At 37.4% G+C, this 18,813-nt stretch overlaps 1 protein-coding gene across 1 annotated transcript in view; it reads right to left on the reverse strand.

Moving 5' to 3' along the window:
- The window catches only part of SLC39A8 (solute carrier family 39 member 8), a 115,089-nt gene that overhangs the window by 37,912 nt on the left and 58,364 nt on the right, over window positions 1-18,813 (reverse strand). The window contains exon 3 of the mRNA XM_053703494.1: window positions 16,091-16,260. Coding sequence (XP_053559469.1) covers window positions 16,091-16,260 — 170 coding nt within the window. The remainder of the gene's footprint in view (window positions 1-16,090; window positions 16,261-18,813) is intronic.

The raw sequence follows: 18,813 nt of genomic DNA on the forward strand, positions 1-18,813 counted from the left end.
TGAAGGGCAAGACCTGAAGGTATACCGCTCTCGAAGTAGCCCGGTGAAACGCTGCAGGAGGAGGAGGGGATTGAGCCCGGAGGTACACTATAGGAGGCGGAGAGGTCAATCCGCTTACAATCTTCGCTACCTGTGGCTACCACACTGAGTTAGAAGCCGCACATAAAGAACTGCACTTGTGGACAGGCAGGATTTCCCCCTGGTAAAGTAACCGGCTCTCCTCCTTGCTGCAGGAGAAAGAGGGGAGTAGAGAGAGCCTCGCTCAGAGGAAGGAGAGAGAGGCATAATCTACGCTTTCTGCAGCTGCTGGGTAGTACAAGAGAGAAGTCGGAAGAATCGAGACTTCACCATTGCCTATCACACAGCTCTCTCTCTAGCAATTGGGGAACCTGGAAAAGGTAGTCCCTGAGTCACACCGCATGCACAGCAGCACGGAGATAAAATAGTATACATCCCTTCAAGTAAGCATTTGTTCCGTGCTACCTATGAAAAAGAGTAGGTAGCAGGGGGGATACGGATTTATATAACGAGGAGCAGCGGACACTGAGACCCTCAGCACAGACAGACAGTGGCATCACAGCCAAGAGGATAACCCACGGAGGAAAATCCTGTTACATCTTTACAGGCTCAGGACCAGCGAGGGGCCCTCTCACTGTTTACTTTTGGATTACAAATAAGCAGAGCGGCACTAAGGCAGATAAAAGCCTAAGGGGGCCACCAAAGCTGCAGAGGAGGTACATCTCTCATCTACCTGTCCCCAGTGGAGGGGGGGCAGGAGGAGGGGGAGAAGAGGAAGAGAGTAAGGAAGTAAAGAGAAGAAAGGTAAAGGTCTTTTTCTTTTTTTCTCCCCCCTTGTGTTTTTCTCTTCCCCTGGTTTCCCCCCTACTGGGACAATTTAAAAACTTGGCTGCCTCAACTACTGTAAATTTGAGACATTACAGGCAACAGAGAGGTCTATAGAAGGGAACATATAAGATTGTTTAAAAAACTCCTCTATTAAACTCAGCAGAACCTATATATGTGTTAACACATTAGAGCCAGTACGCCTCCAACCTGCTAAAATTCCAGCACAGAGGGATAAAACCTAAATTGCTTATAGTATTTTAAGCCTTAGGTAAAAGGGTCCCATACACCCTCAGCTTCCCAGGAGACAGATAATAATAAGGGCTCAGAATGACCTCAAAGAGAACAGCTAAACAGGATAAAAATGGGAAATCTAAGTCAACTCATGTTTCAAAGGTAGATTCCTTTTTTAAAGCCACCGAATCTTCCTCACTGAATCAATCAATAGAACGGGCCTCACCTAATACTTCTATGAGTTCTCCCGAATTAATTATACCCCCTTTAACGAAAGCTGATCTGCAAAGTCTACCTACAAAAGCAGATATTCAAACTCTGCTGGAGGAACTCAATCAAGTGAAATTATGCATTAAAAATGAATTCAGCGCAATTAAAAAAGACATAGGGGAGATAGGGAGCAGAGTAGCCCAACTGGAGGAAGACAAAGAAGTATGGGTTAACCATATAGACACCATGTCTCTTCAGATCCATCAGCAAGGTGAAGCTATAACATCCCTACAAAATCAGCTAGAGGATATGGAGAATAGGCAGAGGAGGTCTAACCTAAGGATTAGGGGAATACCAGAAGACATACCCCCAGTAAACCTTGAAAAATTCCTGCTAAAATTCTTCACTACCCTAACAGGGATGGAAAATTACTCAGATAAGACTCTAGAAAGGTGCCATAGAGCTTTAAAGCCCAGATATAATAAGGGTGAACCTCCCAGAGACGTAATAATTAAATTTGCACATTTTAAAGACAAAGAGGCCATTCTACAAGCGACAAGACAACATCAAAATATTACGTTTGAAGGCCATCACATTCAAATTTTCACTGATATCAGCCCAAGGACTTTACAAAAAAGAAAAGAACTCAGATTTCTCACCTTGCACCTTAATGATCTAAAAATTCCCTATAGATGGGGATTCCCCTTTGGCCTAAGAGCCACAGTGGATGGGAAGTCTGCGACCCTAAAATCGCTACAAGACCTCAAAACTTTCTGTGACACTTTAGGAATCAGTACTCCTGTATCAGACAGTTCCAACAATCAAGAGAGAGGGGAGATTATCAATCCATCCAATATAAGTGTAACACAGAGACTAAGGGGCCCACAATGGATAAAAGTCCCAGTTAGGAGAAAGCAGCTGGAAAAGCCTAATACTCAGGAAGAGTTAATTCTTAATAACTGTATAGGGACATCTCCAAACTCTAACATGTGATGACAGAAAGAGACAAGCTTGCTACCAATTATTCTGAATAACCATACCATGTATCCCCCCCCCTGGGTTTTAACTTGGGGGGGGTGGGGTTTTTTTTCTTCTTTTTTTTTTTTTTTTTTTTTTCTTTTTTTTTTTTTACAAAAATGTCACGATAGTAAATCACATCAGGGGGGAGTTTTGTCAGGAGAAGGGATAAATGCGGTGTTCAATGTTTTTTTTTTTCTATATATGCTTTTTTGTAGGTTCCCTCCCTCTCCTCGCCCCTTGGAGGCGGGGATAGGGAGGAACATTAGAGTATGAACACAAAATTATGTTTTATAGAATTTTCCTTTTTCTCTTCTCTCTTGTTTATTAGAAATAGGTTTATTGGGGGTATGTTTAAAATGGTTTCATATGGATAGCACAATAATGCAAAGTAACTTTATTTCCCCCCTTTTTTTTTTTTTTTTTTTTTTTTTTTTTTCTCTTTGGTTTCACGTTAATTATAAATGATTAATATATTGCACACAATTTCGTATTTAAAGATGCCCCCCCTCCACCTTTTCCCCTAGAGGTGGGGTGGGGAGGGGCATTATGGTATTTGCACAAGGGGAGAAGGAGAAGAAGAGAAGAAAAAATTTTAATTTTTTTTTTTTTTTTTTTTTTTTTTATATTCTCACATTATATTTTTGAGAAACACGGTTTTAAGGGGTATTTTTATAGGCTGATATTCAGTTCACAATTTTAAAACTTGGGTGCTTTGTTAGGTGATGTATAAAAGTGAGATAGAATGTAAATTTTTTTTTTTTTTTTTTTTTTTTTTTTTTTTTTTTCTCCTCTTCCCCCCCTTGGTTTCTTGGAGGTGGGGAGGGGTACTAAGGCACCGACACAAAAAACCCTGTCTAATAGAAATCACTTACACGGGTTAAGGGACTTGTATCTTTGCCCAGATGTAGATATGTTAGCGGTATGTTTAAAATGGTCACTCACGGGTAGCACAATGTTATCAAACAATTTTTATATTATCTCCCCCCCCCTCTTCCCCTTTTTTTTTTTTTTTTTTTTTTTTTTTTTTTCCTTTCACTTAGGTTTCACGTTAATTTTATGAGTTATATATTGCACATAGTTTTGTATTTAAAGATGGCCTTCCTCCACCTCTTTCCTCGTAGGGGGGGTGGGGAGGGGCACTATGGTATCTGCACAAAGTTGGGTGGTTTAAAAAACTATTTTCTGTACTGTGCACTTTTTTTTTTTTTTTTTTTTTTGGAACACGGTTTTAAGGAGCATTTTTTTGGGGCGGAATTTAGTTCATAATTTTATAACCTGGGTGCCACATTGCTATAAAAGTGAAGTAGAATGTATTTTTTTTTTTTTTTTTTTGGAATCATTTATATGGATTAAGGAATTTGGATCTTTGCATAGAATGGTTAAAAGGGCCTATCACGGGTAGCACAAAATTATTAAGCAATTTTTCTACTTCCCCTCCCCCCCCTTTTTTTTTTTTTTTTTTTTTTTTTTTTTTTTATTTTTTTTACTAACATAGTATATTGGCTGAGTTGAGATAGTGGTAGATCTGGTTATTCAAGAAAATTATATTTACCCGGATTAGTTATAATAAGAAATTTGGTAGGGAGTCGCCAGGCTGGCCCTCTTGTATGAAAGGGCAGGGATCAGTAGGCTCTAATTAATAGGGGGTATTATAGGGACATAGAACATTTTTAATTAGGAATATTTTTTGCATATTTGCCAAAAGGGGAAAACCCATCTGTCGGTTTAATTTTCCCCAACATTTTGTTTTGGATAGGTTATGAATGGATCATGTATGGATGTGTGTGTTCCCCCTTCCCTTCCCCCCCCCCCCTTTTTTTTTTTTTTTTTTTTTTTTTTTTTTTTCTTTTTTTTTCTTTTCCTCCTTCTCTTCCTGCCCTGCCCCTGCCTCCCCGGCACCCCTCTTTTTCAGCTTTTTTTATACGCATTCCTTTTTTGGACTTGTGCATTTGTTTAAAGAATGAAGTTAGATAAAAGAAAGATTTGCCTATTATCTCAAAATGCTAAGGGGCTGAATAGCCCGCAGAAACGTAATAAAGCCCTTCATAGCTTTCTTAAAGAAAAGGGAGACATCATTTTTGTACAAGAATCCCATTTTAATAGAAATAAAGTACCCAATTTTTCAAATAACTATTATCCCACTATATATCAGAGCTCCAACAACTTAAAGAAAAATGGAGTCTGTATATTATTTCATAGAGACTCCCCATTTCAACTTACCCAGATGGATAAGGATGAAGAAGGGAGATTTATCTGTTTGGTGGGTTTATTGTACAATAGACCAGTTACATTAGTAAACATTTATGCCCCAAATAGAGGGCAGAAACTATTCTTTAAGAAGATACACAATCGGATATTAGATATACAAAAAGGCACCTTAATTATGGGGGGTGATTTTAATATTCCAATGGAGCCCAGGGAGGATTGCTCTAAATTTAAAAGTAATATTTCTAAACATATTATTAACTCAGTTAAGTCAAATCTTTTTTCTCTGTCATTAATAGATGTATGGAGGACACTTCATCCATCTATCAGAGACTATACTTATTACTCCCCACCCCAAAAATCTTATACACGCATAGACTACTTTTGGATTGACCAAAACAGTTATATATTAGTCCAAGAGGCCAAAATACATAATATCACCTGGTCAGACCATTCTCTTGTATCTATGCAGCTATGTTGGCCCCAAAAACCAATAGTTCCTTACCAATGGCGTTTAGATGATAACCTTTTAAAAGACCTTCAAATAAGACAGTCCATTTTAAAATCCATAGAATCCTATTTCGAAAATAATACCATAGAAGATACCTCTCCTAGTACGTGGTGGGTCGCTCATAAAGCGGTAATAAGGGGTGAATTCATAAAATACAAATCTAGACTAAATAGACAAAATAGAGAACAATACGCACGCCTATTAGAGTCACTCTCCAGGGCGGAATATAAACATAAGAGGGAACCAAATAATAAACAATTAACAGACTCTCTTAAAAAAGAACGGGAAAATTTGAATGGCTTCCTGGAGAAGGGAGTGCAACATAGAGCGTTACAGCTTAAAAAGGTATTTTTTAACGGTGGTAATAAAGCCGGTAGACTATTAGCTCGAGCGTTAAAAAAAAGAACACTACAAACATATGTGTCTAAAATAATAGACAGGACGGGGACCCTTAAGGTAGGGAGCCAGGACATCGCTAATGTGTTTCAGAGCTATTATCAACAACTATATAATCTGGATACACAAAAAGAAGATACAAATTTTTTATCAGATAAAGCTAAATATATTAATAAAACAAAGATTCCTTCTATAACGGACTCTCAAAAAAAAATGTTGGATGAACCCTTCTCCCTACAGGAGATTATACAGACCATCAAAACATTCGCTTTAGGGAAAAGTCCAGGAATAGATGGATTTACCTCTATTTATTATAAAACATTTAGTGAGATTCTGGCCCCAAAACTTCTACTATACTTTAATTCAACGAGTGCAGAACCTCTCTTAGCAAAAGAAATGCTTGAAGCAAAGATTATAGTCTTACATAAACCAGGTAAAGATCCCAAAATACCAGCAAGTTACAGACCTATTTCTTTATTGAATAATGATGTTAAAATTTATGCCAAACTCATAGCAAATAGAATTAATAAAATATTACCGGAAATTATAAATATAGATCAAGTAGGTTTTGTACCACGCAGAGAAGCAAGAGACAATACCATCAAGGCTCTATATTTAATAAAGTATGTTAAAATACATAAGATCCCGGCGGTCATGCTTTCACTAGATGCAGAAAAGGCTTTTGACCGGCTAGACTGGTCTTTTTTACGTTTAACACTTAGTAAATTTGGTTTTGGGGAAAAAATTATACAACGTATTTTCCATCTTTATGCATTACCATCGGCTAAAATAAAAATTAATGGAGTACTTTCAGAGTCCTTTAAGATTTCAAATGGAACGAGACAGGGCTGTCCCCTGTCCCCGTTATTATTCGTCCTTTCTATGGAGATTTTAGCTGCAAAAATCCGCTCAGACGTAAATATTACTGGCATAAAAATAGGGGTTCAAGAATTTAAGATATCATTATACGCGGATGACGTGTTACTCACAATATCAGACCCTGTCAGGTCTATTAAAAAATTAGACCAGATACTGCAGGAATTCGGAAGCTATTCAAATTTTCTTATTAATAAGAATAAATCGGAAGCACTTAAACTTGTAATTTCACCAAGAGATTACCACGAGTGTAAGGCGGGCAGTACATATGCCTGGAAAGATTCGTCCTTAAAATATCTAGGGGTTCAACTGTCAGCTGACGACACACGCCTTTTTGCGGAAAACTATTCAATGTTAGCTGCTAAAATCCAATCAGATCTCAGTGCATGGAGATCCAAAACGATATCATGGCTAGGTCGTATACACACTGTTAAAATGAATATCCTCCCACGTATTTTATATTTGTTTCAGACTATTCCCATTAATATCCCCTATACTTATTGTCTCAATCTCCAAAAAACTATAAATTCTTTTATTTGGAACCAAACTAAACCAAGAATTAGAGCTTCTATACTTTACAAGTCAAGATCAGAAGGGGGGCTAGGGATACCAAATATTAGAAACTATCATAGAGCAATTACTTTACAAAGGATTTTAGATTGGCATATAAATTACAAGAATAAAGCGTGGGTACAGTTAGAAAATAACATTATAGCATTTCAACCAATGAATAAATTAATATGGTCATCAATTAAAGGTAGACCTGTAAAAATTATGCAGTTTCCGATGATTAAGCATATTTTCTTAACTTGGGGGAAAATTATAACAGAGCATCCTTATATTTCATCTACTCCTTCACCTCTCCTCCCGATTACTAATAACGTGGAGTTTCAGGGTGGGCATATAGCTAGTCATTCTAGCCCACTGAACTTAATTCAATCTACACCGATATGCCAATTTATAGATAATGGGAAACTCAAACCCCAACAGGAGCTGCTGAACTTAGCCAATGGCACTTTCGGCAATTGGTTAAAGTATTTACAACTACAAAACTTCGTAGCACTTCATTCAGAGAAAGAAAAATTGGTCAGACAACTGACCAATTTTGAAAAAATATGCTATAAGGAAACTCCAATTAGGAGAACTGTTTCATACAGTTATAAACTTCTTAATAATTCAACAGATTTTATAAAACTTAGCTATATGCAAAAATGGGAATTAGAGACAGGACGACAAATAGAAGATTCAGATTGGCGGTCTATATGCATTAATGTAGCTAGATCCTCCTCATCCTCTAATATCCAGGAATTAAATTACAAGATACTTACCAGATGGTACCTAACGCCAGCCAGACTACATAGTATATATCCTAATGCTTCCAACCATTGTTGGAGAGGATGTGGTGGAGTGGGTAGTATGCAACATATATGGTGGGATTGTCCCAGGGTAAAAAGTATGTGGGAATTAATTACAGGATATATTCAGAAGTTGAGTGGGAAGGAAGACTTAGAGTTGGATATATACACAGCTCTATTAAACAAACCCATCAAAGGCTTATGCAAAACAAGAGCCAAATTAATAATGTATGTACTAAATGGATTTAAATCTTTACTGGCCAGAAATTGGAAAAAAACAAATGTCCCGGATGAGGAAATGCTAAACACTAGAATTAACGAGGTACTGTTGTTGGAAGAATACACATATCTTAGATCGAATAGAGAAGAGGTCTTTCAGGTGATACGTTCCCATTGGGAAGAATTTAAACATATAAATCAAATCTAAGGGGTTAGGACAGTAGGGCGTGGTGTATGGGGAGACGGGGCAGGGGGGATAGGAGGTTTTTTAGGTAATCTCCCCCTTTTCTTTTTTTTTTTTTTTTTTTTTTTTTTTTCCCCTTCATATTGTCAATGTCGGGTGACTGTGTACTGGATGGTGGTAGTAAGTGCCCTTTTGTCAGGAAATTTGTGTAAAGTTTTATAGAGTCGATAGGCTCTTAAAAGGGAACGTATACTGGAGTAATTCCAGTCTCCTTAAGCTTCTCTATAGATCTTTTGTATTAACATTAAGCGATTGTTTTTTTGTTTTTTTTGTTGTTGTCACTTATGTTTCTTTATCTATTGTATTTTGTCTGAATATAAAATAAAATTTAAAAAAAAAAAAAAAAAAAAATAAAAGCATTATCCGATTGGCTTATGAGACTGCCGGACGGCAGCCTCCTGAAAGAATCACAGCTCACTCCACTAGGGCTGTGGCTTCCACATGGGCCTTCAAGAACGAGGCTTCTGTTGATCAGATATGTAAGGCAGCGACTTGGTCTTCACTGCACACTTTTTCTAAATTTTACAAATTTGATACTTTTGCTTCTTCTGAGGCTATTTTTGGGAGAAAGGTTTTGCAAGCCGTGGTGCCTTCCATTTAGGTGACCTGATTTGCTCCCTCCCTTCATCCGTGTCCTAAAGCTTTGGTATTGGTTCCCACAAGTAGGGATGGCGCCGTGGACCGGACGCACCTATGTTGGAGAAAGCGGAGTTTGTGTTTGCCTGATGGATTGCTTTCTCCGGCGGTGTGTCCGGTCCACGGCCCGCCCTGGTTTTTTTAATCAGGTCTGATAATTTATTTTCTTTAACTACAGTCACCACGGTAACATATGGTTTCTCCTATGCAAATATTCCTCCTTAACGTCGGTCGAATGACTGGGGTGGGCGGAGCCTAGGAGGGATCATGTGACCAGCTTTGCTGGGCTCTTTGCCATTTCCTGTTGGGGAGGAGAATATCCCACAAGTGGGGATGACGCCGTGGACCGGACACGCCGTTGGAGAGGGTGGTTTGTCGGGTGAACATGGATTCTGTTTTTCCACATGCCATATCAGATTAAAGATGTTGCCAAAAAAACCCTATTATTCCTGATGCTCACAGGTGCGAAAAGTCTGATACCCCTCCATTGGAAATCAGCACAAGTACCCACACTGATAGAATGGAAGCGGAAGGTCACGGACCTTCTGTCACTTGAGAGATACCATTACGCCAAAATAGCAAAACTAGACAGACACAACCTTTTATTGCAGTTGTGGGGCAGTGGAGAGTAGGCTGTTGTGGAAGTCTGCTACAGTGAATTGGATTGAGTGTGACCTGAGTCTGACCTGTGCTCTGCCCCCCCCATATCCCCCCCTTTTTTTTTTTCTCTCGCTTCTCGTCCTTCCTCTCTTCCCTGTCCCGTCCCCCCTCCCTCCCCCCCCTATTTTCTCCTATTTGGAGAATAAACGAAACAGAGAGTGGCAAAGTGTACCCAGGCCATGTTATGTTCTGATTATAGTTATTTGTTTATATGTGTCTATATGCATCAGCTCCATTGAGAAGGAGTTTGAAGATGTTTAAATTGTTATCTTAGTTCTTGCTGTGTGACATTAAGTTAACCTTTACCGCAATGTTACCGCTCTGCAACAAGACAACAGGAAAAAAGACTTGTGAAAACTATGGAGCTTTTTTCTAAGTTTATAATGATATCAGTAAAGCAAGAGAGAGAACTGTACTTTCGAGAACATTAACTGCAGATCTGATATCTGATACCTGGCCAACACAGGCCTAAGAGTGACATTGTGAACTTTTTGGATCTACCATGCCCAGTCGTCACTTAATATGTTGTACTGTAGTGTCATGTATATATTTTTTTTTATCTTTTCCTGTCTTTCTCTCTTGTATGTTGTTTTGTTCAAATAAAGCTCTTTTAAAAAAAAAAAAAAAAAAAAAAAAAAAAAAAGTTGATAAATAGCTAAAATTAAGAAAAAAAAAAAAAAAAAAGACACTAAAAAAAAAAAGAAATAAGAAGACAACTACTAGGAAATTAAGCAGTGTCGCACCTAGATACATATGAAATGCAATTTTACAAGCATTAATAATAAATGTTGGTGATAACATGGGATATTTACGCTAATACCTTTAATATCAAAATTTGATTTGAAAGATGAGTCACAGATTACTCATATAACAATAGAGTAAATATCACAATACCACAGCCTTCTCAAATATAAGCTCAAAGTATAATAAATCACAATATATTCACTGGGATCAACCTGACTTCCAACCCAAGTAATTTCTGAAACACACCACAACCACGTAATGTACTCCGTGAATAACGGACAATAATCTATTAAGACCCAAACCTGTGTTTTTAATAAAGTTTGTATGTCAATTGTGTTTGTTGCCGTATATTTTTAAAAGATTACCAATAAAGGTTATATTTTAATAAACATCCCCACGCACATTCTCCTCCAAGGAGACACAGCTCTTGTCCAATTTTTGTCACTATCAATTAGGGAATGAGTGCTATATAGGTGTACACTCCATCAATCCAAGGATTGATAATTCTCCTTTACTATATGTCCTAAGTTTGTTCTAGGATTCATTTTTAATTTGTCAAAATGAGATAAGAGTTGGTTCAATGGCTTAGAAATTAGCATTTTAGCATTCCTGGTTTTGCCTTCCTCTAAGATTTCCTAGAGATTAAGCAAATTGGATGATTCTTGTAAATTTTGAAGTTGTTAAAATTGCATTTCTGTCTGACTCTTGAGGTTTTAGTTTTGTCTAGATTGTCCCTTTGTCATGACATCTGAGGGTAAATCCCTTCCTCTCTAGTGTCTCTCACATTTCTACCCTCTTCCTACTTCTAAGTAGATATTTTACCTTTATTGTCTCAGGCTTTGCTGACGTATCAAATCAAACCATAAGCCCCCCTCTTCAGAGGTATCCCTTAATACCATAGAGACTCACTCTAACTCTGCCACTCAGACTTCTGAACCCTCTAGCTCAGTATCAGAGTCTCTTTTATCCCCATAGAGGCATAACTTCAGCCCGATGGCTGCTAGTCCCTACCCTGGGCATTTCACATAGGGGTGACAGAACCTCTTCCCCAGAGGTAAAATGGAGTTTAAGAACCCTCCTACCCCAGGGTTTTCAAGAGGGGCTTCAGAGCTCCGACTCTGACAAATTTTGAACTTGATTATTTTGTTTTTGAGGTTCTTCTATAGGTGCGTTAAAAATGCAAAATATGAAGCCGCCTGTCTTATTTGGATTATTATAGCCTATGGTGACTAAATAATCTTGATTTTATTAAAGACAGGAGGCGAATACCATCACCCCACCCCCTTCTGTACCCTCTCATGATGTGTTTAAAAATATTTTGTTTTCATGAAACTTCATCTATAATGATGCTATTGCTGTTGATGATTTTTTCTCTTTCAGCGACTCTGTGAATTTTATTTTCCTCATTTATCTATGAACCATTTCATCTGTTGTTTTCCGTTTCTGGGGGTCGCTGTTCCATTTTGTTCTATGATGGATATTCATTTGAGTTTGTTTTCTTCCTGATTGGTTCTGCTGTCTAATGGTCAAAGAAAAGAGGAAGTACTGGATTTGTTCATTACAGCTGATTGGTGCAGTCTTGTAACTACCGGCTAGATTACGAGTTTTGCGGTATGAGTGAAAAAACAGTGTTAAGGCTCTTAACGCTGCTTTTTCACTACCGCTGGTATTACGAGTCTTGCAGATTTAAGGGCACTGCACACTTTTTTGGCCTTAACGCAAATTAACTTACTCAATTTGCGTAAAGTCTTTTTTCAATGGGACTTCCATAGCGCCGTTATTACAAGCTTTATCTGGGAGGCCAAAAAGTGAGCGGTACAGCCTATCCTGCAAGATTCCTTTACGCAATCTAAAGTCAGTAGTTATGAGTTTTATGCTACAAAGCTGTAAACTCATAAAACTCATAACTAAAGTGTTAAAAAGTTCACTAACACCCATAAACTACCTATTAACCCCTAAACCAAGGCCCTCCCGCATCGCAAACACTAAAATAAAATTATTAACCCCTAATCTGCCGCTCCCAACATTGCCGCCACTATAATAAACATATTAGCCCCTAAACCGCCGCACTCCCGCATCGCAAACACTAGTTAAATATTATTAACCCCTAATCTGCCGCCCCTAACATCGCCGCCACCTACATTACAGTTATTAACCCCTAATCTGCCGCCCCCAACACCGTTGCCACTATACTAAATTTATTAACCCCTAAACCTAAGTCTAACCCTAACCCTAACACCCCCTAACTTAAATATAATTCAAATAAATCTAAATAAAAATTCCTATCATTAACTAAATAATTCCTATTTAAAACGAAATACTTACCTATAAAATAAACCCTAAGCTAGCTACAATATAAATAATAGTTACATTGTAGCTAGCATAGGGTTTATTTTTATTTTACAGGCAAGATTGTATTTATTCTAACTAGGTAGAATAGTTACTAAATAGTTATTAACTATTTACTAACTACCTAGCTAAAATAAATACAAATTTACCTGTAAAATAAAAGCTAACCTGAGTTACACTAACACCTAACATTATACAACAATTAAATAAATTACATAAATGAAATACAATTACCTAAATTACAACAACAAAAAAACACTAAATTACACAAAATAAATGATCAGATATTTAAACTAATTACACCTAATCTAATAGCCCTATCAAAATAAAAAGCCCCCCAAAATAAAAAAAAAACCTAGCTTAAACTAAACTACCAATAGCCCTTAAAAGGGCCTTTTGTGGGGCATTGCCCCAAAGAAATCAGCTCTTTTATCTGTAAAAAAAAAATACAAACAACCCCCCAACAGTAAAACCCACCACCCACACAACCAACCCCCCAAATAAAATCCTAACTAAAAAAAACCTAAGCTCCCCATTGCCCTGAAAAGGGCATTTGGATGGGCATTGCCCTTAAAATGGCATTTAGCTCTTTTTCTGCCCAAACCCTAACCTAAAAATAAAACCCACCCAATACACCCTAAAAAAAAACTTAACACTAACCCCCCAAGATCCACTTACAGTTTTGAAGACCAGACATCCATCCTCAACGAAGCCGGGAGAAGTCTTCATCCAAGCGGCAAGAAGTCCTCAATGAAGCCGGGAGAAGTCTTCATCCAAGCCGGCAGAAGTGGTCCTCCAGACGGGCAGAAGTCTTCATCCAGACGGCATCTTCTATCTTCATCCATCCAGAGCGGAGCTGGTCCATCTTCAAGACATCCGGCGCGGAGCATCCTTTTCTTTCCACGGCTAACGATGAATGAAGGTTCCTTTAAATGACGTTATCCAAGATGTTGTCCCTTGAATTCCGATTGGCTGATAGAATTCTATTAGCCAATCGGAATTAAAGGTGAAAAAATCCTATTGGCTGATGCAATCAGCCAATAGGATTGAGCTTCAATCCTATTGGCTGATCCAATCAGCCAAAAGGATTGAGCTTGCATTCTATTGGCTGATTGGAACAGCCAATAGAATGCGAGCTCAATCGGAATTCAAGGGACGCCATCTTGGATAATTTAAAGGAACCTTCATTCGTCGTTAGCCGTGGAAAGAAGAGGATGCTCCACGCCGGATGTCTTGAAGATGGACCCGCTCCACTCCGGATGGATGAAGAAAGAAGATGCCATCTGGATGAAGACTTCTGCCCATCTGGAGGACCACTTCTGCTGGCTAGGATGAAGACTTCTCCCGGCTTCGTTGAGGATGGATGTCCGGTCTTCAAAACTGTAAGTGGATCTTCATTTATTGTTGAGTATTGAGTTTTGAGTTTATTGAGTATTGAGTTTATTGGGTGGGTTTTATTTTTAGGTTAGGGTTTGGGCAGAAAAAGAGCTAAATGCCCTTTTAAGGGCAATGCCCATCCAAATGCCCTTTTCAGGGCAATGGGGAGCTTAGGTTTTTTTAGTTAGGATTTTCGGGGGGGTTGGTTGTGTGGGTGGTGGGTTTTACTGTTGGGGGGGTTGTTTGTATTTTTTTTTACAGGTAAAAGAGCTGATTTCTTTTGGGCAATCCCCGCAAAAGGCCCTTTTAAGGGCTATTGGTAGTTTAGTTTATGCTAGGGTTTTTTTATTTTGGGGGGGCTTTTTTATTTTGATAGGGCTATTAGATTAGGTGTAATTAGTTTAAATATCTGATAATTTATTTTTTATTTTGTGTAATTTAGTGTTTGTTTGTTTTTTGTAATTTAGGTAATTGTATTTAATTTATGTAATTTATTTAATTGTAGTGTAATGTTAGGTGTTAATGTAACTCAGGTTAGGTTTTATTTTACAGGCAAATTTGTATTTATTTTAGCTAGGTAGTTAGTAAATAGTTAATAACTATTTACTAACTATTCTACCTAGTTAAAATAAATACAAACTTGCCTGTAAAATAAAAATAAACCCTAAACTAGCTACAATGTAACTATTATTTATATTGTAGCTATTTTAGGGATTATTTTATAGGTAAGTATTTAGTTTTAAATAGGAATTATTTAGTTAATGATAGGAATTTTTATTTAGATTTATTTGATTTATATTTAAGTTGGGGGGTGTTAGGGTTAGATTTAGGTCTAGGGGTTAATAAATTTAGTAGAGTGGCGGCGACGTTGGGGGCGGCAGATTAGGGGTTAATAAATTTAGGTAGGTGGCGGCGATGTTAGGGGCGGCAGATTAGGTTTTAATAATATTTAACTATTGTTTGCGATGCGGGAGTACGGCGGTTTAGGGGTTAATATGTTAATTATAGTGGCAGTGACGTTGGGGACGGCAGATTAGGGGTTAATAAGTGTAGGTAGGTTGCAGCAACATTGGGGCAGGAGATTAGGGGTTAATAAATATAATGTAGGTGTCGGCGATGTTGGGGGCAGCAGATTAGGGGTTAAAAAGTATAATGTAGGTGTTGGCGATGTCGGGGACGGAAGATTAGGGGTTAATAAATATAATGTAGGTGTCGGCGATGTCAGGGGCGGCAGATTAGGGGTTAATAAGTGTAAGATTAGGGGTGTTTAGACTTGGGGTTCATGTTAGGATGTTAGGTGTAAACATAAATTTAGTTTCCCCATAGGAATCAATGGGGCTGCGTTATGGAGCTTTACGCTGCTTTTTTGCAGGTGTTAGGCTTTTTTTTCAGCTGGCTCTCCCCATTGATGTCTATGGGGAAATCACGTAAAACCAGTTCACTGCAGCTTTCAGCAGCGCTGGTATTGGAGTGCGGTATGGAGCTCAATTTTGCTCTACGCTCACTTCTTGCCTAATAACGCCGGGTTTTTGTAAACCTGTAATACCAGCGCTGTAGGAAAGTGAGCGGTGACAATAACGTGCAAGTTAGCACCGCACCCCTCTTACCGCAAAACTCGTAATCTAGCTGTATGTTATTTATTTTTTCCACTGTTTTTTTTTCTTTGCTGCTGTTTGGAATCAGTAAAGATTTTATGCAAAATATTCAACTCCTGTCTTTATTAAATCAAGATTATTTAGTCACCATAGGTTATAATAATCCGAATCATACAAGAAAAAAAATTGGGTTTCATTATCACTTTATGTGTAGATAAATCAGCTATTTCAAATGCCTATATAAAGGTACAGGAGTTATAAAAAAATACGCTCAAGCAGGTAAACTAGATCAATGGGAAAAAAATTAAGATGAGAAAGATTTAAGGTACACACACTCTACATACATTACACAGTCACACTGAACTGTACCTTTAAGTAAACGTTTTTTTGTTTTGTTTTTTAAATGCAGTGCACAAAAATTAGATGTATAAAAAAAATGTAATAGAATTATCAAATTAAAAAAGTTAAAGCTGATTACAGCTTCAGATAAGGGGAAAATGCTTGGAATCTGCATTGAACTGAAAATGAACGAATGCACATCCCTACTAAATACTTGCTATGCATGGTTTATACTTTTTAATGAGGTTAAACTGAATTTATTTAAATGAAAGCTTACCTCTGGAATAAGTTGAAAAATGGCATTTGAAAAAAGGCTCCCAATGGCTAAACCTACAAAATAGGTCAATATTTTTTGAAAGTATGGCTTCTTAACCAAAGGTGTTATGAATAATCCAAGCAATGAAGTCAAGTTAATAAGCGTCACTGACAGGAAGCCGAATCCCCAAACTGTCCAAAAATAAATAAATAAACATAAAATAATTGTTAGTTAAAATCATAATATAGACTGAACTTTAATGATACATTAAACTGATAGTGGCACGGCCAACATTTTCTGTAGTTTATTCAGCACAGAAACACACACATATACTGTATATATATATGTGTGTGTGTGTGTGTGTGTGTGTGTGTGTGTGTGTGTTTCTGTGCTGAATAAACCATTATATATATAATATATAATATATATATATAATTTAATCTTTTTAAAGCAAAGTTCTATAATACATTTTGAAACAGTTTCTTGCACTGCATTTCAAATGACAGCAATCAACCAGATCAGATACGATCAGGTTGATTGACACCCCCTGCTAGCGGCTGATTGGCCGCGAATCTGCAGGGAGCGGCATTGCACAAGCAGTTCACCAGAACTGCTTGTGCAATGTTAAATGCCGACAGCATATGCTGTCGGCATTCACCAATGTCTGTCGGACATTATACGCTACAGCGTATCATGTTGGACAGACATTGATAAATCGGCCCCCATGAATCAATCACCCTTTCTGTAAAGAAGTGCTTCTGCAAATTACTCCTGAATATACTTCCCTTCAGCTTGAGATCATGACCCCTTGTTCTAGAATTTTTCTTTTTATGAAAAATATTCACAGCCTTAGCTTTACGAAGCCCCTATATATACTTGAAAGTTACTATCATATCCCTCTTTCCCTACTCTCCTTTAAGCTATACTTATTTATGTAATTGAGCCTCTCCTGGTAAGTTTTATTTTTTAGGCCATGTACCATTTTAGTAGCCCTCCTTTGCAGTTTGTTTATATCCTTCTGGAGATATGGCCTCGAGAACTGCATACAATACTCAAGATGAGACCTAACTCATTAGTTAGTCCTCACCTTGAGTATTGTGTGCAGTTATATGATCTTTAAAGTGGCATAAGAACCTTACTATTCCTGATTTAAATACCTCGACCAATACAACCAAGCATTCTATTGGCTTTACTTGCTGCAATACTACATTGTTTACTACATTTTAATCATCTAAAATTTCCAAGTCCCATTTCTCATTTGTAACAGTCAGTAAAGTGTAATTGAGTCTGCAATTAACCTTTGGATTTTTCTTCCCTAAATGCATAATTTTGTACTTGCAGTATTAAACATTAGATCCCAGTCATTTGTCCAATCCTTCAATTTTTGTATATCACTTATCATTTTGACTAAGCCATGGAACCTCTACTATATTACAAATTTTTGTATCATCTGCAAACAGACATACTTTTCCCCTGTAGCCCTTTTCTGCTATCTCTCATAAATATGTTAAACAAAACAGGTCCCAGAACTGACCCCTCAGGAACATCACTAGTAACTGCCCCTCTGCTTTCCAGCGATTAGGAATTAGTTTGCTGTGTGGGACAGTGTCAAATGATTTGCTGAAATCTAGATATGCTACATCAACTGTTCCACCCTGGTCTAATACTTTTCTATGAAGAACTTTTCTACTAAAATTTCTAGAACTGGAACTTGGACTAACAGTTTTTGCATGCTGTGAGGGGCAGGTGGATATATTAATGCTACTCCCCTTTACTAGATTAATGACTTCTAATACTTTTGTATACAAAGTACCCTCAGCAAGATAGTACAGTACTGTAATCAGAAAGGTCATATGTGTTGTTTAAATAAATATAGACTATTATTTGTTTTTTAGAACACAAAAAGACCAAACCAAAGACACAGGCAGAGAAGATTGTGACTGCTGTTTCTAAAGGCTTGCATGAAAACAGGGGCATCAGGGGCCATTTGGCCCTTGATAAATCGGCCCCTATGTTGTGGATAAAAGCCATGCATCAAATATCCTATGTTCTTCAGTCCGCCCCAAAAAATCTTGTGTTTAAATCTTGCCTTTAAAAAAATCCGGGTAATAATATTTTCATGGACCCTATGCATGACAGCAACATTGAACATATCAAAAACTATATTTAATTAAAGAGGCGCCCCGCCGCCCTATTCTTTAGAACATCCGCGTCTATGCCCCTAGTACATGTATAAACGTTTCATGTGCAGATGTGCTGAAAATTGATACTGCTGGAAAACATTAGTTGTGTGTTTCCTTTCTGATGTTCTTATCTGTGATATTTAATACAATTTACATAAACAGTAATTTAAACAATATATCATTTTTGGTAATTCAAAATGTTAAACTAATAGAGAGTAAAGAGATCTAACATTAGTCCCCTTAGATATGGTAAAGCATAAAGAGTGTGGAATTAGGTTAACATGACAATTTTATTGGATGTAATTCTAGAGCAGAGCACTCACGTATTGCTGAGCTAGCACATAACAATGAACGTGCTTGGGAGCAAAAATCAAGATTAAGCAAACTTTGTCCCTCAAATAAAAAATATTCCTGTACACAAGTGTCACTGTAAATTGAATTATGTGCTGATTTTACTTCTAATTACATGAGATATCTGTCAAGGCTACTGTTTATTGCCTATCAAACCAAAAACATTTACCACAATTCACACTTACCACTAAGTATTATTGTAAAAGAGAC

This window comes from Bombina bombina, chromosome 2 (genome assembly GCF_027579735.1).
Source record: "Bombina bombina isolate aBomBom1 chromosome 2, aBomBom1.pri, whole genome shotgun sequence".
Taxonomy (NCBI): Eukaryota; Metazoa; Chordata; class Amphibia; order Anura; family Bombinatoridae; genus Bombina; species Bombina bombina.